This window comes from Ranitomeya imitator, chromosome 4 (assembly GCF_032444005.1).
Source record: "Ranitomeya imitator isolate aRanImi1 chromosome 4, aRanImi1.pri, whole genome shotgun sequence".
NCBI lineage: Eukaryota > Metazoa > Chordata > Amphibia > Anura > Dendrobatidae > Ranitomeya > Ranitomeya imitator.
In genome coordinates, this window is record NC_091285.1 from 471,448,980 (window position 1) to 471,475,619 (window position 26,640).

General features: G+C 45.2%; 1 protein-coding gene across 2 annotated transcripts in view; it reads left to right on the top strand.

Moving 5' to 3' along the window:
- The window catches only part of THSD4 (thrombospondin type 1 domain containing 4), a 1,349,728-nt gene that overhangs the window by 245,095 nt on the left and 1,077,993 nt on the right, over nt 1-26,640 (top strand). For both annotated transcript variants that reach the window (XM_069765881.1, XM_069765882.1), the window contains exon 4: nt 19,561-19,988. In XM_069765881.1, the coding sequence (XP_069621982.1) occupies nt 19,561-19,988 (428 nt within the window). The remainder of the gene's footprint in view (nt 1-19,560; nt 19,989-26,640) is intronic.

The window sequence follows — 26,640 nt, forward strand, 5'->3', positions numbered from 1 at the left end:
CAGGACGAATCACCTGCACGGCAACAGTTTTTAACTTCTTGCTGGTGTCGGTGTGCATCTGACCAGCCGGGGCCCCTGACTACCCCGGGCCCGGTCGCAATGGCGACTGCTGCGACCGTGGTAGTTACGCCCCTGTGTGTGTGGAGCGCCCCCAGACACAGGGCCACGACGTTTCGGTACCGGGCCTCTCTGGTTCGGTTCTGAGGCAGTCACGGTGGCTAGACCCGGTCCGCGACCCTGCTAAGCTGCGTCCAATGATAGTGATAGAGTACAGTCTGTCAGGGGTTCGTGACGCCACCTGTGGTGTTCGGTCAGGGTGACCGACGCTGCTGTGGGGTCCGCTGGGGTGATGGAATAGCAGCCGGATGGTATACCTTCCCACAGGTGAAGTAGATCCCCAGGGCTTCCCAGTACTATGGATGGAGATGGTGTGAGGTGCAGGCAATAACGAGGACACAGGGTTGCAGTCTCTTTACCTTTTACTGAAGGCTTCAGTACACTCAGTCCAGAGCACGTTCAACTGGGCTATCAGAGACCGGCCGGTCCGATGGGCACATCCAGAGTTTCCCTCGCAGATGGAAATCGTTGCCTACCAATAGCACCTGTGTGTTGTAGTCCTACCCTGCTGAGCATTCGGAATAGTCCTCACAACTGCTGTTCTCTTTCATTCGTTCTCTACAGCATTCTCTCTCTCTCTTTGGTTCCAGATGTTGCTAGTGTCTAACGTCCCCCAGATATGTTATGGCTAGGACGCCACCCGTTTGACGGGAAGGCTTGGAGGTCTTCCGGGACCCTAGAGACGCCCCTCTCCCAATGTTGCCCCCTATGTCTTCATAGGTGTAGAAGGTAGACAGCCAACCTATAATCAACTGTCCAGCGGAATTTGAAGTAATGCGTGAAGTCAGTTACTCCTACGGTGATCCGGCCACCGACTACGCGCCTCAGTAAGATGTTGCCTTCCCCTCTCGGCACGACTCTTACTGGCTCTCCTTTGTGCTGATCTCGTTTACACTGTTCCACAATATTCTTCCCCTCTTGTCTCTTCCTGAGGATACCGCCGCAAGGTGTGCAGGCGCGGTTCCGTAACGTTCTGTTCTGTTGCTAGGCACCTGCCAGGTTCCCACGCCTGACAGGGACCCCCCCTGCCTTCTCCCCGCAACACCCCCTGCCACGGGATGTTGCCTGGTTCCAACCCAGTCAGCTTCTGACTAACTTCCTCCCCAGCCCCTAGTTTTACCAGTGTGAGGAGTGGCCCAATAAATGAAGCCTGTTTCTCCCCCTAATGGCCGGAGTGTGAAGTGTAATGTGTTCTAGTGATACCTGGTCAGGAGAACTCTTTAGTGCCATCGGACGTACCGCTACTCGCCTTGGGGCCATACTGCAACGACCAGGTCTCTGGGGCGCTGCACTCCGCCCCGGTTAAATCCAGTACTCCTGGACTAGTGAGAAGAACAACAATATAATGCAGTGAAAGACATACAAAATTTTTAAATGCTGAGAACAATAAATAGAAAAGGTGCTTCCCTTTATGGGAGGTGAGGACACTTGAACGTTACAAGCAAAAATAACAGTTTTAAATATATATATATTTATATTTTAAATAACGTTTAGACTATAAATAACTTTCTGTACCCAGCCGGGTATTCTAGGTATTCTACTAAGTGCAAAATTTTTCGAACAAACAGCTAACTCTTCCTTTAAGGGCGTATAAGCTGAGCCCACTAAAGGCCTACTATCAAGTACTATAACAACTCAGCCTTCTTTTCCGTTCTCACTTCGCCAATGCAGGACCGCCTAGCTCCTTTGGCTGAGCCTACTTCCATTGCGCCAACCATCTTTCTACGTTTCTCAGGAGGACTCTCTCTCTAACCCCTACGGGCTCACTTCAGACTTTCCTGTCCTCAATCTTTATTAACATTATCAAAACTTTCTAAATCCTTCAACATTATTAACGTTTCAGTAAAACAATCATCAAACATTCCCTTTAAGAGGGGCCCACTCGTTGGCATTGGCACTGGCACAGGGCCCCTCAAAGTACAGCGGTGTGTTTGTACAGCGGGGGCGCCTCCCACCGGCAGCAACACTTTTGCATACTATGAGGGGCCCTGTGCCAGTGACGTCGCCAATGAGAATTCCTCCCCCCACCAGATGAAGGAACCTGCACCTTCATTTGCACCTTCCTCTTTGTCCCCGTGTAAGGTGGTATGGTATGCGGGAAGGGGAACCTGACTTTCAGCAGAGTCACAATCTTGCAGTGTAGCGTGCACGGGGAATGTTGCGTTATGGGTCAATGTACCAGCAGACTCATCTATCACTGGCTGGGCAATGGGCAGGATGAGGGGGAAACAGATATGGGCCCAAAGAATAAAGTGGGTTAAATGCAGTTCAAAATTGGTAACAGGACTAACCAGGGGGCATTGCTTTGTTCAGTGGAGGACAACTGGAATGAGAGGCTGACACAGAGTAGGCCCAAATCAGTAAGTAGTCTAAATGCAGTTCAAAATTGGCAACAGTAGTAAACAGGCGGCACAGCTTTGTTCACTGGAGGAGAACAGCAAGGAGCGGCAGACACCGATAGAAGGCCCCAACCCAACTAGTAGGCCCACTGCATTTTTAAAATTCCGATAGGCTGAAAACCAGATAATTGTAGGTTATTTTTTGTAAAGAGGACAGCTGTATTGAGTGGCGCAGCCAGACACTACAAGTAGGCCTTACACCACAAGGTTGGCTCGACGCAGGTTTAAAAAAGGTTACATGGGTACACGGTCTGCATTGGTGTGCTCAGTGGAGGACAATTGGAAGGAGGGACCGCAGAAAGACTTTGTAGGCGTAAAATTACAAAATAGGCTCTATGCAGCTTAGATTATGTGGCAACCTGGAGATCACCTTGGAGCGGCAGACACCGTCTCTACGACCCAGACCCAACTTGTAGGCCTAATGCAGTGTTGTTTTCAACAACTACTAAACGAGAGCTAGAAGCTCGAAGCTATGGAGAGGAAACCTGGGGAACACCTTGGAGCGGAAGACACCGTCTTTACAACCCAGACCCAACTTGTAGGCCTAATGCAGTGTTGTTTTCAACAACTACTAAACGAGAGCTAGAAGCTCGAAGCTATGGAGAGGAAACCTGGGGAACACCTTGGAGTGGAAGACACCGTCTCTACAACCCAGACCCAACTTGTAGGCCTAATGCAGTGTTGTTTTCAACAACTACTAAACGAGAGCTAGAAGCTCGAAGCTATGGAGAGGAAACCTGGGGAACACCTTGGAGTGGAAGCCACTGTCTCTACAACCCAGACCCAACTTGTAGGCCTAATGCAGTGTTGTTTTCAACAACTACTAAACGAGAGCTAGAAGCTCGAAGCTATGGAGAGGAAACCTGGAGAACACCTTGGAGTGGAAGACACCGTCTCTACAACCCAGACCCAACTTGTAGGCCTAATGCAGTGTTGTTTTCAACAACTACTAAACAAGAGCTTTAAGATTGAAGCTATGGAGAGGAAACCTGGGGAACACCTTGGAGCGGCATACACCGTTAGTAGGCCCTACCAAAGTAGTAGTAGCCCCAATGCAGTTTTCAAATTCCTATAGGCTGAAAACCAGACTATTGACGCTCAGCTTTTTTAAAAGGAGGACAGCTGTATTGAGTGGCGCAGACAGACACAGGTAGTAGGCCTTAAACACAAAATTTGGCTCAATGCAGTTTAAAAAAGGTTACAGGGGTACACAGGCAGCATTGGTCTCTTCAGTGGAGGACAATTTCAATTATGGACCGCAGACAGAGTTTGTACGCCTACTATTAAAAAAGGATGCTCTATGCAATTTAAAATAGGTTCCAGGGGTACACAGGCAGCAGTGGTCTGGTCAGTGGAGGACTAGTGGAAGGAGGGACTGCAGACAGGCTTAGTAGGCCTAACATAACAAAATTAGGCTGTAGGCACTTTAAAATAGGTTCCAGGGGTACACGGGCAGCAGTGGTCTGGTCAGTGGAGGACTATTGGAAGGAGGGACCGCAGACAGGCTTAGTAGGCCTAACATAACAAAATTAGGCTGTAGGCGCTTTAAATTAGGTTCCAGGGGTACACGGGCAGCAGTGGTCTGGTCAGTGGAGGACTATTGGAAGGAGGGACCGCAGACAGGCTTAGTAGGCCTAACATAACAAAATTAGGCTGTAGGCACTTTAAAATAGGTTCCAGGGGTACACGGGCAGCAGTGGTCTGGTCAGTGGAGGACTATTGGAAGGAGGGACCGCAGACAGGCTTAGTAGGCCTAACATATCAAAATTAGGCTGTAGGCACTTTAAAATAGGTTCCAGGGGTACACGGGCAGCAGTGGTCTGGTCAGTGGAGGACTATTGGAAGGAGGGACCGCAGACAGGCTTAGTAGGCCTAACATAACAAAAGTGGGCTGTAGACACTTGGAATTCTCTTGCAGGGGTACACAGGCAGCATTGGTGTTGTCAGCGGAGGCCGATTGTAATGAGTGTCTGACAGTTAGTACTCACAAAAAATAAATAGATGTTAATGTCTCGCAATACAACAAAACCAAAACACAAAAGGGTGGAATAATAAGGTACAGGGGTGGGCTCCTCTGCTGAGTTTCAGACCTAGTAATTTGGCGCTAAGTATTTACTGGTGTAAATATAGGACACTGCCCCTGACTATTTTAAGTACCATCATACATGTCAACACATTGGTATTGTCAGTGCCAGGCATTGAAAGATGTCAGCGCATAGACTAAACATTGGTGGAACTGTGAGAGATCATTTTGCAAGCGGTAGAGCACTGTTTGAGCTGGGGGGGAAACTCTCTTGTGGCCGGCGGTACAGGCCCAGGGCCCCTCATGTTACAACGGTGTGTCTGACTTTGGGTGCGCACCACCACCGCCAGAGACACTTTATTGTACTATGAGGGACCCAGTGGCAGTGCCGTCGACCAAAAGCGGGCACACCCACCTCTTCAGACAAACGGCACTCTCACGGGTGCTTCCGCCAAGTGGCGAGACCACGGCCCCGTGGGGGGAGGTTGGCCATTTAGGGAGGTGTAAACATGTCGTATGCTGGACAAACAGCTGCTGCAAATTACGAGATTGGAAAAGTCAGTCAGAGCAGTCCACAAGCAAGACCTTTTCATAGGAAAGCTAGGTGTCAGCCGGGCAAGGTGGGGCAAAAGAATTCGAAATCCAGTTGTTCATTTTAATGAAGGTTAGATCATCAACATTTTGGGTAGCCAGACGAGTCCTTTTTTCGGTTAATATGAAACCTGCAGCACTGAATACTCTTTCTGATAGTATAGTATATAACATCACCAGGTGCTTTTTTAGGAGGTAAATGGGTGGCGGACTATTCAATTCGGGTAACGTTTCGACCCCAGCGGGTCTTTATCAAAACCTCACTTATGCCAAAGAGGTAGAGGAGAGGAGAAAGAGCCGAGTTCCCATAGGGCAGCTCTTGTGGAGATGTGTGAAAGCACGTCCGCCTGGTGGGTGATGTGACATAGTCCGCCACCCATTTACCTCCTAAAAAAGCACCTGGTGATGTTTATTGTTTGTGTTAATAAAGAAACTACACAGTTTGCTGAACTTTCAACCATTTGAGTGCGGCTGATTTTTCTTATACTTGGACTATTTTGTTGATGCCTGCACCAACCTAGTGACAGTGTGCACATCTTTTTCCTGGATTTACTCTTTCTGATAGGACACTAGCTGCTGGGCAAGCAAGCTCCGGCAATGCATATTCTGCCAATTCTGGCCAGGTGTCTAATTTGGATGCCCAGTAATCAAATGGGAATGACGGTTGAGGGAGAACGTCGATAAGGGATGAAAAATAGTTTGTAACAATACTGGACAAATGTTGTCTCCTGTCACTTTGAATTGATGCTGCAGTACCTGTCCTGTCTGCGGTCATAGCAAAATCACTCCACAAACTGGTCAGAAAACCCCTCTGTCCAACGCCAATTCTGGTTTGTGCACCTCTAACACCTCTGGCCTGCTGCCCCCTGCAGCTCGTGTGATAACGATCACCGGTGCTGTGTGCTGGGAATGCCTGAATCAAACAGTCAACAAGAGTTGATTGTTTGGTTGCTAATATTTGTTCCAGGTTTTCATGTGGCATAATATTTTGCAATTTGCCTTTATAGCGAGGATCAAGGAGGCAGGCCAACCAGTAATCGTCATCGGCCATCATTTTACAAATACGTGTGTCCCTTTTGAGGATACGTAAGGCATAATCCGCCATGTGGGCCAAAGTTCCAGTTGTCAAATCTGCGGTTGTGCTGGGTTGAGGGGCAGTTTCAGGCACATCTAAGTCACTTGTCTCCCTAAAAAAACCTGACCCCGGCCTTGCAACGCCACCAGTTGCTATTGGCCCCGGAGAAGCTTCCTCATTACAAAAATAATCATCCCCATCATCCTCCTCGTCCTCCTCGTCCTCCTGTTCGCCCGCTACCTCGTCCTGTACACTGCCCTGACCAGACAATGGCTGACTGTCATCAAGGCTTTCCTCTTCCTCTGCTGCAGACGCCTGCTCCTTTATGTGCGTCAAACTTTGCATCAGCAGACGCATTAGGGGGATGCTCATGCTTATTATGGCGTTGTCTGCACTAACCAGCCGTGTGTATTCCTCAAAACACTGAAGTACTTGACACATGTCTTGTATCTTCGACCACTGCACACCTGACAACTCCATGTCTGCCATCCTACTGCCTGCCCGTGTATGTGTATCCTCCCACAAATACATAACAGCACGCCTCTGTTCGCACAGTCTCTGAAGCATGTGCAGTGTTGAGTTCCACCTTGTTGCAACGTCGATGATTAGGCGATGCTGGGGAAGGTTCAAAGACCGCTGATAGGTCTGCATATGGCTGGAGTGTACGGGCGAACGGCGGATATGTGAGCAAAGTCCGCGCACTTTGAGGAGCAGGTCGGATAACCCCGGATAACTTTTCAGGAAGCACTGCACCACCAGGTTTAAGGTGTGAGCCAGGCAAGGAATGTGTTTCAGTTGGGAAAGGGAGATGGCAGCCATGAAATTCCTTCCGTTATCACTCACTACCTTGCCTGCCTGAAGATCTACAGTGCCCAGCCACGACTGCGTTTCTTTCTGCAAGAACTCGGACAGAACTTCCGCGGTGTGTCTGTTGTCGCCCAAACACTTCATAGCCAATACAGCCTGCTGACGCTTGCCAGTAGCTGCCCCATAATGGGACAACTGGTGTGCAACAGTGGCAGCTGCGGATGGAGTGGTTGTGCGACTGCGGTCTGTGGACGAGCTCTCGCTTCTGCAGGAGGGGGAGGAGGAGGAGGAGGGGGTGCGAACGGCTACAGCCAACTGTTTCCTAGACCGTGGGCTAGGCAGAACTGTCCCAAACTTGCTGTCCCCTGTAGACCCTGCATCCACCACATTCACCCAGTGTGCCGTGATGGACACGTAACGTCCCTGGCCATGCCTACTGGTCCATGCATCTGTTGTCAGGTGCACCTTTGTGCTCACAGACTGCCTGAGTGCATGAACGATGCGCCCTTTAACATGCTGGTGGAGGGCTGGGATGGCTTTTCTCGAAAAGAAGTGTCGACTGGGTAGCTCGTAGCGTGGTACAGCGTAGTCCATCAGGGCTTTGAAAGCTTCGCTTTCAACTAACCGGTAGGGCATCATCTCTAACGAGATTAGTCTAGCTATGTGGGCGTTCAAACCCTGTGTACGCGGATGCGAGGCTAAGTACTTCCTTTTTCTAACGAGAGTCTCATGTAGGGTGAGCTGGACTGGAGAGCTGGAGATCGTGGAACTAGCGGGGGTGCCGGTGGACATGGCAGACTGAGAGACGGTTGGAGACGGTATTGTTGCCGCCGGTGCCCTAGATGCAGTGTTTCCTACTACGAAACTGGTGATTCCCTAACCCTGAGTGCTTTGGCCTGGCAATGAAACCTGCACAGATACTGCAGGTGGTGTGGAAAATGGTGGCCTTACAGTGACGGAAGGGATGTTGCGACCAGCCTCATTGGCTGAGGGTGCTACAACCTTAAGGGACGTTTGGTAGTTAGTCCAGGCTTGCAAATGCATGGTGGTTAAATGTCTATGCATGCAACTTGTATTTAGACTTTTCAGATTCTGACCTCTGCTTAAGGTAGTTGAACATTTTTGACAGATGACTTTGCGCTGATCAATTGGATGTTGTTTAAAAAAATGCCAGACCACTCTTTCTAGCATCGGATACCTTTTCAGGCATTGCAGACTGAGCTTTAACCGGATGGCCACACTGTCCTCCAACAGGTTTTGGCTTTGGGCCAGATACGGGCCCGGCAGATGGAACCTGTTGCGATGTTGATGCCTGCTGCGGCCCCTCCTCCTCCGCTTCAGAACTACTGCCGCCTGCACCCTGTTCCCCCAATGGGTGCCAATCGGGGTCAACAACTGGGTCATCTATGACCTCCTCTTCTATCTCGTGTGCAACTTCGTTTGTGTCACCGTGTAAGTCGGTGGTATAGCGTTCGTGTTGGGGCACCATAGTCTCATCAGGGTCTGATTCTGGATCAGTACACTGCGAGGGCAATGTTGTGGTCTGAGTCAAAGTAAGAGCATAGTAATCTGGCTGTGGCTGTGCATCAGTGCACTCCATGTCCGATTCAACTTGTAATGGGCATGGCCTGTTAACTGTTTCACTTTCTAACCCAGGGACGGTATGTGTAAAGAGCTCCATGGAATAACCCGTTGTGTCGCCTGACGCATCCTTCTCTGTTGTTGTTTTTGCTGAAGAGGACAAGGAAGCGACTTGTCCCTGTCCCTGACCGTGAACATCCACTAACGACGCGCTGCTTTTACATTTACCAGTTTCAGAAGAGGAGGCAAAAGAGCTAGAGGCTGAGTCAGCAAGGTAAGCCAAAACTTGCTCTTGCTGCTCCGGCTTTAAAAGCGGTTTTCCTACTCCCAGAAAAGGGAGCATTCGAGGCCTTGTGTAGCCAGACGACGAACCTGGCTCCACAGCTCGAGACTTAGGTGCTATATTGTTTTTCCCACGACCACCTGATGCTCCACCACCACTACCATCATTACCAGCTGGCAATGAACGCCCACGGCCACGACCTCTTCCACCAGACTTCCTCATTGTTTTAAAAACGTAACCAAAGTAATGGTATTTGTTACTGTAAAACAACTTACAAGGTGAACTCAAACTTCTGTAGGATTTAGATATCCCTTTATAGGTGGGTGAGACTGCAAGGAAAATCAGGCACAATGTTACACACTCTGTTTTCTGTGGCACCAAATGAGAGAGATGCCACACACGCAGGACTGTCACTCAAGCACAAATGCCAATATTAATCTCCCACTGTTTTTTTTTTTTTCAGGGAGAATTTAATAACCCACATCAGACACTAGGCTTTCTTTGGCCCACTATTTGCGAGAGATGGCACACAGGACTGGCACACAGGACTGGCACACAAGCACAAAGGCCAATATTAATCTCCCACTGTTTATTTTTTTTTTTTCAGGGAGAATTTAAAAACCTAAATCAGACACTAGGCTTTCTGTGGCCCACTATTTGAGAGAGATGGCACACAGGACTGGCACTCTAGCAGAAATGCCAATCTTAATCTCCCACTACTTTTTTTTTTTTTAGGGAGAATTAAAAAAAAAAAAAAAAAAAAAAAGGATTATAGACACTAGGCTTTCTCTGCCCCACAATTGGAGAGAGATGGCACACACGACTGGCACTCAAGCACAAATGCCAAGATTAATCTCCCACTATTGATTTTTTTTTCAGGGAGAATTAAAAAAAAAAAAGAAAAAAAAAGAAAAAGGGACTGTCCTACAATTACTATCTCCCTGCAGTAATCTCAGCCAGGTATGGCAGGCAGCAATAACAAGGAGTGGACTGCGGCACAAATTAAATCAAAAGTGTGGACAAACAAAAAAGATAGCTGTGCAGAAAGGAAGGAACAACAGGATTTGTGCTTTGAAAAAAGCAGTTGGTTTGCACAGCGGCGTACACACAGCAATGCAGCTATCAGGGAGCCTTCTAGGGCAGCCCAATGAGTTACAGCGCTGAGGAAAAAAAATGTAGCTTCCACTGTCCCTGCAAACAAAAGGTGGTGTTGGACAGTGGAAATCGCTATAGCACAAGCGGTTTGGGGGTTAATGGACCCTGCCTAACGCTATCCCTGCTTCTGACGAAGCGGCAGCAACCTCTCCCTATGCTCAGATCAGCAGCAGTAAGATGGCGGAAACGCCTCTTTATAGTCCCTGTGACGCCGCAGACAGCAAGCCAATCACTGCAATGCCCTTCTGTAAGATGGTGGGGACCAGGACCTATGTCATCACGCTGCCCACACTCTGCGTCCACCTTCATTGGCTGAGAAATGGCGCTTGTCGCATCATTGAAACGCGACTTTGGCGCGAAAGTCACGTACCGCATGGCCGACCCCACACAGGGATCGGGTCGGGTTTCATGAAACCCGACTATGCCAAAAGTCGGCGACTTTTGAAAATGACCGATCCATTTCGCTCAACCCTAGTGATGAACAGTAGAAAAAGACAAACAATAGAAAACAATAGGGATACCGGGTAAACAAAGGGATCCCTAGGAGTTAACCCTGGACGGGTTTGGAGGTAGCAGCAGGAACAGTTAACTATTTACATCGGATCTTCGAGGTTTATTTTTATAATAGGGTGCAAGGCATCCATCGGTCGGGGACTCTTCCCGGCCGCGGGAGTCCCGGTTCCGTGTTCTCGCCTGTTGCAGTGTCATTGTCGTGGTTTTGTCGCTCGGGTGCGGCCAGGTCACCCGGTGTATGAATTCGAATGTCGGCTTGGGTTGCAAGTACAGTAGCGGCAATAATGCACACTGTGGTGACAGGGGTGGAATTCGTCAAATCCGAGTTAGTCGTATTCAGGACTACAGGTGGCGCCACCACCGGTTCGCATCGGTAAACATTCCGGGCGCACCACCCTTGTGCACTCCGATAGCGGGTGTACGTCACCTGATCCCCGTGATACAGTAGCTGGTCATCCCATCTATCGCGGCGTGGGGTCTTCACGTTGTAGCTAGTAATGAAGACTTCCGTCGGTAGCCCCGGGTCCTGTATATAGCCCCAACCCCGCTTCGGGTAAAAGGCTACCACAGTTCCCCGCTTTACCGGACTTCCTTTATTGCGTCTGGTCTTTGGTTCTGGTACTTTCGGTGGGTCACTTTGTTCTGTCTCTTGTCGGTCTTTCCAGTGTAAAATCAGGCATTGTTTATACTGTTCCCAGGTGAGCACAGCGATGCTAGTAACCTCCTGTCTGGTCCCGTCTGGCTCTACCCTCGGGTTATCCCATTGGAAGATCACCCCCTCGGAGCTCACGCACAGTGGTGTCCCCATAGTTGTTGGGAGCGGAGGCACCAGCTTCTCCATGGTGCCGGGGGTTATAGCCACCAGTTCGGGGGCAGGGAGTCTGTCGCTGTCAGGACAGGGAGTTGTCACGGGAACCGGATCGGTCATGAAGGCAGGGGCGTTTTCCGTACCTCCGTCTGATATGGTTCCACCGATGCCGATCAGTTCCGTTGACAAGGCCGCTAGAATCGGCTGCGGCTCGCACTGCGGTTCTCCCGACGCAGCCCTCGGTGGCGGCTCCGATCTCCATAGCTTCGCATAGGCTGGCTCCATACTCGGGATAGGCTGACTCTGCTCCTCCGCCCACGACCCCGAAAAGTCTCGGTCCTCCTCCGGTTGGCGGGGACAAGCCCGGATCACTTCTTTGCCGGCTCAGGTACTCTTTGTTCGTCATCCCCTCTCCGGGATCGGCAATGGCACTCCCACGCAGCTCCTCCATTTCCTGGGGGTCGAGCTCCTTCTTGCCTTGGTTCCCGCCGTTGCAAATCAGGGGGCGATTCTCCTCTGCTTCGGGGTAGATCGTCCTCCCACAACAGCAATCGGAGGAGGCGGTCAGCACTTCTGGCGCCACTTTGATAGTCTCCTCCCATGGCACGCCCTCCTTCTTCTCCTGTGCTCCTCGTGGCGCGGCAGTTTTGGCGGGAATCTTGCGTAAATAGCAATTCACAGTCTTTGCAATTAATCACAGTCCAACACGTTTCAATCACAGTTCCAAGGCACACATGACCCAATTCTTCAGGCTTAAGTACGATCCTGTTCGTGACGCCAAGTTGGAGCGCCCCCAGATACAGGCCACGACGTTTCGGTACCGGGCCTCTCTGGTTCGGTCCTGAGGCAGTCACGGGGGCTAGACCCGGTCCGTGACCCTGCTAAGGGGCGTCCAATGATAGTGATAGAGTACAGTCTGTCAGGGGTTCGTGACGCCACCTGTGGTGTTCGGTCAGGGTGACCGACGCTGCTGTGGGGTCCGCTGGGGTGATGGAATAGCAGCCGGATGGTATACCTTCCCACAGGTGAAGTAAATCCCCAGGGCTTCCCAGTAGTATGGATGGAGATGGTGTGAGGTGCAGGCAATAACGAGGACACAGGGTTGCAGTCTCTTTACCTTTTACTGAAGGCTTTAGTACACTCAGTCCAGAGCACGTTCAACCGGGCTATCAGAGACCGGCCGGTCCGATGGGCACATCCAGAGTTTCCCTCGCAGATGGAAATCGTTGCCTACCAATAGCGCCTGTGTGTTGTAGTCCTACCCTGCTGAGCATTCGGAATAGTCCTCACAACTGCTGCTCTCTTTCGTTCGTTCTCTACAGCTTTCTCTCTCTCTCTCTTTGGTTCCAGATGTTGCTAGTTTCTAACGTCCCCAGATATGTTATGGCTAGGGCGCCACCCGTTTGACAGGAAGACTTGGAGGTCTTCCGGGACCCTAGAGATGCCCCTCTCCCAATGTTGCCCCCTATGTCTTCGTAGGTGTAGAAGGTAGACAGCCAACCTATAATCAACTGTCCAGCGGAATTTGAAGTAATGCGTGAAGTCAGTTACTCCTACGGTGATCCGGCCACCGACTACGCGCCTCAGTAAGATGTTGCCTTCCCCTCTCGGCACGACTCTTACTGGCTCTCCTTTGTGCTGATCTCGTTTACACTGTTCCACAATATTCTTCCCCTCTTGTCTCTTCCTGAGGATACCGCCGCAAGGTGTGCAGGCGCGGTTCCGTAACGTTCTGTTCTGTCGCTAGGCACCTGCCAGGTTCCCACGCCTGACAGGGACCCCCCTGTGTCTTCTCCCCGCAACACCCCCTGCCACGGGATGTTGCCTGCTTCCAACCCAGTCAGCTTCTGACTAACTTCCTCCCCAGGCCCTAGTTTTACCAGTGTGAGGAGTGGCCCAATAAATGAAGCCTGTTTCTCCCCCTAGTGGCCGGAGTGTGAAGTGTAATGTGTTCTGGTGATACCTGGTCAGGAGAACTCTTTAGTGCCATCGGACGTACCGCTACTCGCCTTGGGGCCATACTGCAACGACCAGGTCTCTGGGGCGCTGCATGTACATGAGACCTCAGGATTCTCATTCACTTTGCTGGCATGAGTAAAACCTTCAGGATTTGTGACAATTCTGCACAGAAAAAAGTGACAAATCATTTTAAGGCTATCTGCACACGTTGCGGATTTCCTGCGGATCCGCAGCGTTTTTTGAGGTGCAGAAACTCTGCAGATCCGCAAGTGATTTACAGTACAATGTAAATCAATGAGATAAAAGAAAAATGCTGTGCTAGTGGTGCAGAAAATTCAGCGTGGAAACGTAGCGGAATAAAAGAAGTAGCATGTCACTTCTTTTTTGCAGATCTGCAGCGGTTTTGTACCCATTCCATTACAGAAATCCGCAGGGGTAAAAAATGCAGCAAATCCGCACAAAAAATGCTTCAAATCTGTACCTGCGTTTTCTGCCAATAGATGCAGCAGACGCACCAAAAATTCCTAAGCCTAATCCGCAATGGGTGCACATAGCCTTAATGTGTGCAAAGGCCCTTAGTCAGACTTTCTAAAACAAATGTAATACATGGGCACCTACACATACATAAGCAAACAAACAGATTTGCAGCATTAAGATAAATTAAAAAAGTAATTCTTTATGAATTTCATTATTAACATTATTACTGTAAGGGTAAGTTCACACAGGGTGTTTTTGCGGCTTTTTTTCTGCATCAAAACCTGATCTTCTTGGCAGGAAAGAAGCTGCGTCAAAAACGCAGGTTTAGGTGCGATTTTGGTGGTTTTTGTTGCGTATTTGGTGCTTTTTTTTTTTTGTCCATGCTAATGTCCTTGAATTTTCAGCAGCAAATAATGATACCTGCATTTTTGCTGCTTTTTTGCTGCGTTTTTTCAACACCCATTCAAGTCAATGGGTGAAAAACTCTGAAAAAACACAGCAAAAACATGGAAAGAAGTGACATGCTCTATATCCAAAAAACGCAGCAAAGCACAAAATACTGATCACACAAAAAACCAATGTGTGTGCATGAGATTTCTGAAATCTCATAGGCTTTGCTGGTACTGTAAAAAGCAGCTGAAAATTAGCAAAAAAACTCAGCAAAAACGCCCTGTGTGAACTTACCCTAAATGTGAAGGTTTTTTCATGCCAGGTTCATAGGTATGGGGATCTACTTACAAAGGTTACAGCTGTAGCAATTGAAACTTTGACAGGTTATAGTGGCTTGTGAAAGTATTCTCCCCCCTCTCCCCCCCTGGCTTTTTACCTTTTGTGTTACATTACAATTTATGTCTAAAGGGAACTTGTCACTAATTTTGGCCGATATGAGATACGGCCATCACCTTTCAGGGTTGATATACAGCACTCTATAATGTTGTATATCTGCCCCCAACCCGACCTGCAAGAGAAGAAAAATAAAGGTGATGGCCGTAACTCATCTCGGCCAAAACTGGTGACAGGTTCCCTTTAAGTATTTTTGTAATCCGATTTGTGTGTGATGCATCAGCACTAAATAGTCTAAGTTGCTGAAGTGAGAAAAATATAGGCATAAACTAAATTTATAAGATCAAATAACTAAAAGTTGGCAAGTGCATATGTATTCATCCCTTTTGCTATGAAGCCCCTAAAACTTTGTGGTGAAAGCAATGACCTCCATAAGTCACATGCTTAGTGAAAGAAAGTCCACCTGTGTGCAATCTAATTGTCCATATACACACCTTTTCTGTAAGGCCGGGATCACACATGCGAGAAATACGTCCGAGTCTCGCATGGTAATACCCGACATTGCCGCCGTCACTCAGGAGCGAAGCGTCGGCCGTATAGCAATACAAGGAGCCGTACGCTCCGCTCCTGAGTGACGGCGGCAATGCCGGTTATTACCATGCGAGACTCGGATGTATTTCTCGCATGTGTGATCCTGGCCTAAGGCCACAAATGCTGCAACACCATTAAAGCAAGAGGCACCACTAACCAAACAACACCATGAAAACCAAGGAGATCTCCAAACAAGTCAGGGGCAACGTTGTTGAAAAATACAAGTCACACTTGGATTATCAAAAAACATCCCAATCTATGATGATGAGTGGGCAGAAAAAAACCTTTACTTACGCAAAAAAATTGTAAAGTTCTTTTTGAGTTTGCCAAAAGACATGTGTGAGACTCCCCAAATGTGTGAAGGAAGGTGCTGTGGTCAGAAGAGACCAAAACGGAACTTTTTGCCACCAAGGTAAACACTATTTCTGGCGCAAAAACAACAGAACTCATCACCCCAAATACACCATCCCCACAGTGAAACATGGTGGTGGCAGCATCATGATGTGGGGATGTTTTTCGGCAGCAAGTAAAGGGAAAATGGTCTGAGTCGAGGGGAAGATGGATGATGCAAAATACAGGGATAGTCTTGTGGTTTAAGGGGAAACGTGTAAATGTTTTGGAGTGGCCTAGTCAAAGCCCAGACCTTAATCCAATTGAGAATCTGTGGTCAGACTTGAAGATTGCAGTTCATCAGTGGAAACCATTTAACTTGAAGGACCTGAAGCAGTTTTGCCTTGAGGAATGGGCAAAAATCCCAGTGGCAAGAAGTAAATCTCATAGAGACTTATCCAAAGCGACTTGCAGCTGTAATTGCAGCAAAAGGAAGGCTTTACAAGTACTGACTTGAGGGGGTGAATAGTTATATATACTGAAGTTTTCAGTAATTTTTTCCTATTTGTTGTTTGCTTCACAATAAAAAGAAAGCCAAACGTTCACAATTGTAGGCATGTTCTTTACATGAACTGATGTACACCCTATAAAACCCCTGAAATTTCACTTTGTGAGGTTGCAAAACATGAAAAATGCCAAGGTGGTGGATACTTTTGCAAACCTTAGTATTTCCTTCTTACACAAGGATGACTACATCTGTATTATTCACATATGTGCCCTGATGCTTTAGTGGGTGCAAAGATCCCACTTCTACATTATAAACAGCTCATGGAATCTGGTGAGCCCTGCTACAGATTTTGATTTGAGACCCAGGAGATTCAAGTCACGCCTGTGTTTTATGTAGAGGTTGTATGAGCCCCAGAAGCACGAAATGTAGTATTACACAGTGTTGTTCCAATGTCATAAAGGCTATTTTGATTTCACAGAAGTGGATTTCATGCTGTCTTCAGCTTTATATATTGCGTTTTTGCTGCTTTTTTAATGCCAATTTTAAGCTGTGTTTTCAGTACCAGCAATGTCTAAGAGATTTCAGAAATCTCAAGCCCACACTTTTTTTTTTTCCATGACTGATTTTTAAAATGGCTGCGTTTTTTAAAACTGCAGCATGTCGATTTTTTTCAGCATTTTTGCAGCATTTTTTCATCCATAGAAAGCAATGAGTAAGTGCCAAAAGGCAGCACAAAACACAGTCATCGGTTTTTGCAGCATTTTTGGTGCAAAAAACGTAAGGAAGTTGCATCATGATTGTTTGGGGGGGGGCACAAAACTTTATCAGCATGCACAATAGACAACAAAAGCACAGAAAAAAACAACGAAAAAGCGGCAAAACCTACTTTTTCTAAGCATCGTCTTTACCACCAAGAGAGTAGGTTTTGCCTGCAGAAAAAAAAAACAGCAAAAATGCAATGTGTGAACATAGCCGGATAATGATATTTGTGCCATGTGTGTTTTTAGGCTATGTGCACACGCTGCGGATTTTCCGCATCTGCGGGTCCGCAGCAGTTTCCCATGAATTTACATTACAATGTAAAGCTATGGGAAACAGAAAACGCTGTACACATGCTGCGGAAAAAACTGGGCAGAAACGCAGTGGTTTAAATTCCGCAGCATGTCACTTCTTTCTGCGGAATTCGCAGCGGCTTTACAGCTGCTCCAAGAGAATACCGTAGGTGTAAAACCGTAGTGAAATCCGCAGAAAAACCGCGGTAAATCTGCATTAAAAACGCAGCATTTTTGCCCTGCAGATTTATCAATTCCGCTGTGGAAAAATCCGTAGAGAACCATTATACTTGTGTACATACTCTTATAGTCTTTCCAGTAATCTAATACTCATTGTAACATTTCAATGTAACTACTGTATTTAGCTTTACCAGTTATCTCTTTCTACAGATATTGTACATTTCAGGGATTGTCTACTTTGGAAAATTCCAACTTGCTAGAATAGTCCCTTATTAATAAACTGATCATATAGTGATTTCCTGCTGGAAGCCCTTATCAACTGTTATCTGAGGGAAATCTGTCCGTAAGCATAATGTTATTCCCTGAAGCACTACCACAGGGGAAATTAAGCATTATCCAACATTATCCAATGCCCATTCAAATGACTGAGTTGTCTTTATAAGAGAGTATAGGACAGGACCACCAATGTGAGAGACACACATCAGGAGTGCCAGGATCATAAACTGAGGAGCTCACAAATATTATGTTACAATTCCTTGTTGGGTGCATACAAGTGGGTTTCCCTAACTAGACACGTATCTATATTTTGAAGGCTTGATGTGCAATACACACCTATGTGAATGATTAACTGGAACCTGCCAGTCGATTAATGTTGTCCAAACCACAGGCAGCGTGAATCAGAGCTTGGCTGTACAATTGCAACCAGGTATATTTTTTGCTGAAATGCTTCGATTTTTCAGAAAAAAACATGGGGGCAGGTTTATCAAAAATGTCTAAGAGGAACATTATCTTTGTTATCCCTAGCAACCAATCACAGCACAGCTTTCATTTTACCAGAGCACTTTATTAAATGAAAGCTTAGCTCTGATTGGTTTCTGGGCAAGAAAGACGGTTATCTTTTTAGACTCTTAATACTAGTTTAAAGATCCAGCTGAGGTCCTTATGCAGAGAAGAGACTAGTCCTTTGCCGCACTTGGCCAGCTTCTCTCTGCTCCACTGTGTTTGATTGACAGGTGTTTCCCATTTGTGGACATTTAGAAAGACCTCCCAATCACCTAGAGCGATACAAGGAGCAGCTGGCCAGGGCCAGTGCTGGACTAGTATCATTTCTCACTATAGTTCAGGGCCTTAAAAAAAAAAATCAAAATTTAACCCCTTCACGACATGCGCCGTACTAGTACTGCGCATGTCGTGTCTCCTCCCTCCCTCGCTGCCGGAGCCCACATCAAAGTCGCGACATGTCAGCTGTTTTGTACAGCTGACATGTGCACCCAATAGCGGCGGGTGAAACCGCGATTCACCCGCTGCTATTAACCTGTTAAATGCCACTGTCAAACGCTGACAGCGGCATTTAACTACTGCTTCTGGCCGCGCGGCCGGAAATGAGTGCATCGCCAACCCCCGTCACATGATCCAAAATATCCAAAATAAACAATTAAAAAAAATCAAACCTACATATATTTGGCATCGCCGCGTTCAGAATCACCCGATCTATCAATAAAAAAACATTAACCTGATCGCTAAACAGCGTAGTGAGAAAAAAATTCAAAACGCCAGAATTACGTTTCTTTTGGTCGCCATGACATTGCATTAAAATGCAATAACGGGCGATCAAAAGAACGTATCTGCACAAAAGTGGTATAATTAAAAACGTCAGCTCGGCACGCAAAAAATAAGCCCTCACCCGACCCCAGATCACGAAAAATGGAGACGCTACGGGTATTGGAAAATGGCACATTTCTTTTTTCTTTTAGCAAAGTTTTGATTTTTTTTCACCACTTGATAAAAAATAACCTAGGCATGTTAGGTGTCTATGAACTCACAATAACCTGGAGAATCATAATATCAGGCCAGTTTTAGTATTTAGTGAAGCTAGCAAAAAAGCCAAACAAAAAACAAGTGTGGGATTGCATTTTTTTGCAATTTCACCACACTTGGAATTTTTTTCCCATTTTCTAGTACAAGACATGATAAAACCAATTATGTTGTTCAAAAGTACAACTCGTCCTGCAAAAAATAAGCCCTCAGATGGCCAAATTGACGGAAAAATAAAAAAGTTATGGCTCTGGGAAGGAGGGGAGCGAAAAACGAAAAAGGGCCGCGGTGGGAAGGGGTATTAACAAGCATTTCAGAGAAAAACATTTTTAGTTACAGTGGTGCAGCCTGGCTCTTATTCATGCTGCCCGTAGTTTGGGCAGCAGGAATCAACTGACAGGTTCCATTTAATTTCTTCATAATGCATTTGGACACAATGTTTTATAATCTAGTTGTTAGTTTAATGTTGGGTATACAGATATTTTTTACTACATTTTCTGTTCTTTATTTCAGGTTCCACAGAGGATAGAACAAAGAACTGCTCCAGAAAATATCAGTACTGAGTCTTCTGGTCTGTGGGGTAGTTGGGGACCATGGTCAGCCTGCTCTCGAAGTTGTGGTGGTGGTGTTATGGAGCAAACCCGGCCGTGCCTTCCTGGTAATTATCAAGAAAGGGGACGGCAGGTTCCAAGTTTCCAGTACTCTGCTGGAGAAAGAAGTACCAGTTATCAAAATAAACTTGGTCACGATACCTCATTGAATCCATATACTGGACATGTTGTATCAGCCATTCGGACATCGGTACCATTACATAGAAGTGGAGATAACTCTAGAATAAACTTTCCAGTATCCAGTGATTTGAGTCAAGATCACCTTGGAAGAGGAATAGTAAGGAATCATCAGGGACTGCCTCAAGGACACATCTCGAGATTCGAAAGGAGGTATTAGCAATGTAATTCTTATTTTAGAAACCATTCACGTTTTCCATTTCATCTGCATATGGTTATTTTCACTTAGCTATGTAACCGTTAAAATAAGGCATCATGTTGGAATTTTCTTTATCTAGACTGGATTTTTTCTTGATGACCTATGAGAACTAAAAGAAGGTGTACCAGTGAAAGTATTGTATAATATTTCTAAGTATAAATACTTGGAAGATAAAATAATGAATGATATAGGCTCATAGAGGACTAGTTAATTTGAATTACTACTTGCCTTCTTTGAGCGAGTCATGAGATACCAAGTTATATGTCTCATAAATGAAAAGGTCTATATGGGTGCGGTCCGAAATCAAAGTTGAATTCCATGCAAAATGTCTATTTAATTTAATAATCTAATCACTTTTGCAATATAAAAACTTGATTCCAGCTCACATAGTAACTCTGTGCTCATCCACCGGGGGCTCAGACTCCGGCCTCACATCAAGGAAAATAGAAAAAAATGGAGTCCAGATCAACAGGACTGGATTTTACTTTTCTTTTTCAAAAGAAAATATAGTGCGTACAAAAGAAACATTTACATGGTCACCATGACCCAGTCGATGCGTTTTAACTGCACTAAGCAGTCTTACTCATGAGCCGGACTCCAATTTTTTCAATTTTACTTTTGTGATATATTTAAATGAAAAATGTCCTACCATTCCCTCTCTACTCCTCCTTCCTATGTTTTTACTTCCATTCCAATAACAATTAGTTTGGGATTATCGAGTACATGTTAAGATACTCAAACAGGTCACTACTGCTGCATTCCCCACACTGAAACGAAGTGGCATCAGTGATGTCCATTTATGTGTCTGCTCTAGTCCCAGCATGTGTCGGTTGTCAATTACAGGTCATGGTCTGTATGATCTTTCTGCTCTTAGTGATATTTTCCTATTAATACACAGTGACAGTGCGCTCCATTGCTGGGTCTAATGAAAAGCAATGAGACACTAAAAGAGTGCATTGTCAGTGAGCATTGAAAAGGAGAAAATGCGGCAAGCAGAATCCATCACAACCCCCGAAACGGGCGTTCAACCCTAAAACGTGACATTTCTGTTCTCTTTTCTGAAGCCTTCCTTGTGGTAGAGACAGTGTTTTTATGTATGAGGAACGCTGGTATTAGGTAATGCCATGAATGCCAGCATTACCATTGGCCTGAGGTGAGCCACTGTAAATGTCATGTTGTCGAGAAGAAGATTCTTAAAATAGAACTGTCTACCTTTGGGTTGTTAATGGATCAGTGACAGTGTACAACCATATTTTTTTGAGTCAAATAACATTTCATGGAAGGTTTTATTGATGAAAAAGTAGCTTTTGGTTTTCACGAAGTTTGTTGTTTTTAGGTCTTTTAGTCAGTTGTTTCCATGGTTACTGTAGTATACTTTTAAACATTTCATACGGTATTTTTTACTTTTTTTTTTACAATACGTCAATTTTATGCAAAGACTCAATCTTTAGAGTGTTGATCCTTATTTTTTAAGACTTTTGCAATTCTCCCTGAGATGCTGGATATCAGGTTCTGACTGATTGCAACCTAATTTTGCTTAATCAGTGTTTGGAGTTTATCACAATTTCTGTGTTTTTGTTTGTCCATTCACTTTTTGAAGACTGACCATGGGTTTTCAATAATATTGAATTCTGGGGATAGTGATGATTGATTGAACAATACTTTTTCCAGTATGATGGAGCATCATGTCACAATGTAAAAGTGATAACTAAGTGGCTCGGTGAACAAACCATTGACATTTTGGGTCCTTGGCCTGGAAACTCCCCAAATTTAAGTCTCATTGAGAACCTGTGGTCAATCTTGAAAAAGCGTGTATGCAAACAAAAACAGTGGTGTTCTGCCCCACACACTGTTTAGATCCGGCTGTTGCTGAAACCCGTAAGGCTACGTTCACATTTGTGTTGTGCGCCGCTGCGTCTGTGATGCAACGCACAACGCACGCAAAAACGCACCAAAACGCACGCAAAAATGCTGCATTTTGCGATGCATGCGTCGTTTTTTGCCGAAATTTGGACGCAAGAAAAATGCAACTTGTTGCGTTTTCTTGGTCCGACGCTTGCAGCAAAAAAGACGCATGCGTCGCACAATGCAACAAACAACGCATGCGTCCCCCATGTTAAATATAGGGGCACATGACGCATGCGTCGCCGCTGCGTCGCCCGACGCAAACTAGCATAACGCTAATGTGAACGTAGCCTAACAGATACATTGTGGGTGTGCTGCGTGTCAGACTCCCTCCATTCTTATATTGATGATATATCCAATTTATAGGGGATCAATATCATAGCAGTGCAAAAGCTATTTGAGGCCCCCTTCACATGTCCGTATAAAACACGTACGCGAAAAACCAGTACTGGTGTGATGAGGGTTTTCCATCAGTATGATACCATTAGCTTTTTTCCGCTATAGCTAAAGAAAGAATTAAATTACAAAGCTTCTCCTATACTTTGCAATGTTAAACACGTACAGCACATGGATGCCACTCGTCTGATGAACATGTCTTTCACAGACCCATAGACTTGTATTGCTGACTGAAAAAATGGACATGTCTCTGTGTAAGGTGTTCATTAAATGTTTTTCCAACTTTTAACAAACCTAGTTTATTAAGCAGATCTTCCTGTGATCTACCTAATACATTGTGTATATGGAAAGAGGTGTCTTAAACAAAACATTCATTTTGGCCAGATCTTAGTACTCATATTCCCCAAGTTAATAGTTTACAATCTTTAAATGTACATACATATACACTACAGTTTCCAATTTTCAAAAAGGGTAATTACATTGATAATTAAAGCTCATAAAGGTGTTGAGACACAGTACACAGCAGGGGCACATTTATAAGATTATCTCAGCACAGGAACATTTTATTTAAATGCATCCAAATGTGGAGCTTATTATTATAAGATCCATTGATTAAAATGAACTATTCTTTGTGGGAAAACCTCTTTAAAGACTAAGAGAACCTGTCATGCAATTCATTCAATCACCTAAAATACCAGAGTCTTTTAGAGAAGGACTTATACGGCTGCAATTGTGCGGCCATGCTTTGATTCATGCTGCCCTTGGTTTGGGTTCCCTTTAACTCTTCCTTTACGGTACCTTAAAATCTATAGTCACTAGGTTTACTGACAAATTTTTGAAAACAACATCAGATGCAATTAAATGATGGCATTCACTTCAAATTCAGGTTAAAAAACATACCACTAAGGGGTGCGGCAGGATAAAAAGCATCCTTATGATGGCTTTTGAAGCTTTACTTTAATAATAATGGGATAACAGTATAATTGTAAAATATTCATTTAATAATTTAATTTACGCTCAAAGTAGGAAATACTTTCCCTTTATTAAAGAAAATGAAGGATTTCTAACTTCAAAAGGAGACTTAATTATCATCACTTTTTCAATACTGCAAGTCTCCTAACCCCCCTATGACATCATGCTAATAAATGTAAATGGTGGGTAGGGTTATAGCAGTAAAGCACACTTTGGGAAAAGATTTCAATCACTCTATGATGACGGTCATCGACACTTACATTAGGTGGGCTTAGAAGACCCCATTCAAATGTTTGCTTTTCCCCATACGTGTTTTATCCACGTTTTTCATGGATAGAAAACATATCCATTATAGTTTATGGTGTTGTTCGCATGTCCTTATTTTTTGGCAAATTATGTCTACAAACAAATCACATAAACATGCCCAACGTTGATCTGAGCCATGGATCAAAATATAAAATACAAGTCTGTTTGCCCATGAAATGAAAAGACAGCACATAGATGCCATACGCAAGCAATCTGTGTACTGTCCCTTTTTACCATTACAATGGATAGGAGTAGCTCTGCAATATGTTTTTTTTTTTTTTAGGGGGGGGAGGAGATCTGACACCGCACAATTACACTAATGAAACAGTGTACTTTTTTTTCTTTTATGTTAGAGAAAAAACCCTGACAACTGAATAAGACTTTATAAGAAGCAAGATAATCGACTTGTCTGATATCCCATGATAGAAAAACATTCTATTCTTACATGGTGTGACATATAGACTTCAATAAACCCAAAGAGAAAATTCAGATTCTACATCTAGACCGAGATCACAGGCTTTAAGGTTCTTTTGCTGTCCTTGAATTAGTCAGGAATATTGGCACTTAAATATTCACTGGAGCAGACTGCAGGACGCAATTAGTGATCAGCGAACATGACGTGCCATCCGCGCATGCTCAGGTGTTATCCAAGGATCTTGGGCATGCTCGAATAACATGAGTCCCAGCAGCTGATTTATTCACCGCTGTTAGAAAGCTGCAACACATGCACGGATTGACTGTTTGTTGCAGCTGTAGAACAGCTGTGAGACATGCAGCCACAGGAAGTCGAACATATTATTCAAGCACGCCGAAGAAAATCGGATAACAGCCGGACATGCGCGGATAGCACCTTTTCCGAGCATGTTCGCTCATCACTAGACGTGACATAAAGTTCACAACTTTTAGAAACTGTATTCTAGCCTAATTTCAGGCCAAAGTGCGTAGCAGTATTGTGTACTCTTAAGGACCGTGCTCTTTATTTAAGTGTGGGAAGAATGAGTGTTTGCAACTTCTGTACAAGTTCTCCTACAAACCTATTACTATATATGCACTGTATATGCATGTACAGTGGGGCAAAAAAGTATTTAGTCAGTCAGCAATAGTGCAAGTTCCACCACTTAAAAAGATGAGGCGTCTGTAATTTACATCATAGGTAGACCTCAACTATGGGAGACAAACTGAGAAAAAAAAATCCAGAAAATCACATTGTCTGTTTTTTTATAATTTATTTTGCATATTATGGTGGAAAATAAGTATTTGGTCAGAAACAAACAATCAAGATTTCTGGCTCTCACAGACCTGTAACTTCTTCTCTAAGAGTCTCCTCTTTCCTCCACTCATTACCTGTAGTAATGGCACCTGTTTAAACTTATCAGTATAAAAAGACACCTGTGCACACCCTCAAACGGTCTGACTCCAAACTCCACTATGGTGAAGACCAAAGAGCTGTCAAAGGACACCAGAAACAAAATTGTAGCCCTGCACCAGGCTGGGAAGACTGAATCTGCAATAGCCAACCAGCTTGGAGTGAAGAAATCAACAGTGGGAGCAATAATTAGAAAATGGAAGACATACAAGACCACTGATAATCTCCCTCGATCTGGGGCTCCACACAAAATCCCACCCCGTGGGGTCAGAATGATCACAAGAACGGTGAGCAAAAATCCCAGAACCACGCGGGGGGACCTAGTGAATGAACTGCAGAGAGCTGGGACCAATGTAACAAGGCCTACCATAAGTAACACACTACGCCACCATGGACTCAGATCCTGCAGTGCCAGACGTGTCCCACTGCTTAAGCCAGTACATGTCCGGGCCCGTCTGAAGTTTGCTAGAGAGCATTTGGATGATCCAGAGGAGTTTTGGGAGAATGTCCTATGGTCTGATGAAACCAAACTGGAACTGTTTGGTAGAAACACAACTTGTCGTGTTTGGAGGAAAAAGAATACTGAGTTGCATCCATCAAACACCATACCTACTGTAAAGCATGGTGGTGGAAACATCATGCTTTGGGGCTGTTTCTCTGCAAAGGGGCCAGGACGACTGATCCACGTACATGAAAGAATGAATGGGGCCATGTATCGTGAGATTTTGAGTGCAAACCTCCTTCCATCAGCAAGGGCATTGAAGATGAAACGGGGCTGGGTCTTTCAACATGACAATGATCCAAAGCACACCGCCAGGGCAACGAAGGAGTGGCTTCGTAAGAAGCATTTCAAGGTCCTGGAGTGGCCTAGCCAGTCTCCAGATCTCAACCCTATAGAAAACCTTTGGAGGGAGTTGAAAGTCCATGTTGCCAAGCGAAAAGCCAAAAACATCACTGCTCTAGAGGAGATCTGCATGGAGGAATGGGCCAACATACCAACAACAGTGTGTGGCAACCTTGTGAAGACTTACAGAAAACGTTTGACCTCTGTCATTGCCAACAAAGGATATATTACAAAGTATTGAGATGAAATTTTGTTTCTGACCAAATACTTATTTTCCACCGTAATATGCAAATAAAATGTTAAAAAAACAGACAATGTGATTTTCTGGATTTTTTTTTCTCAGTTTGTCTCCCATAGTTGAGGTCTACCTATGATGTAAATTACAGACGCCTCTCATCTTTTTAAGTGGTGGAACTTGCACTATTGCTGACTGACTAAATACTTTTTTGCCCCACTGTAGTATAAGCCTCCTTGTATAGATCTATATTCACAAAATAAAAAGGAATCAATTGTATAGCTAAAAAAACAAATGGAGGCAACACATCTAGCAGCACGTGAGAAGCTGAAACACTGCACTTAAAAGGGTGAATAAAATTCCACATTTTTTTCACTTGAACTCTGAGTGCTGCCTTCATTTTGCCTTTTTGGTACATCCATAAGTCTTTCTTGGCTACAGCCCTTTTCACTAACTGGAGACGGTGCTGCAATGTTTTGTTTGCAATACATCCAATGTTATAGCTACATAGCTGCATTATAATCTGCTATATAATTGTCTAAGGGTCACTTCCGTCTTTCTGTCTGTCCTTCTGTCTGTCAC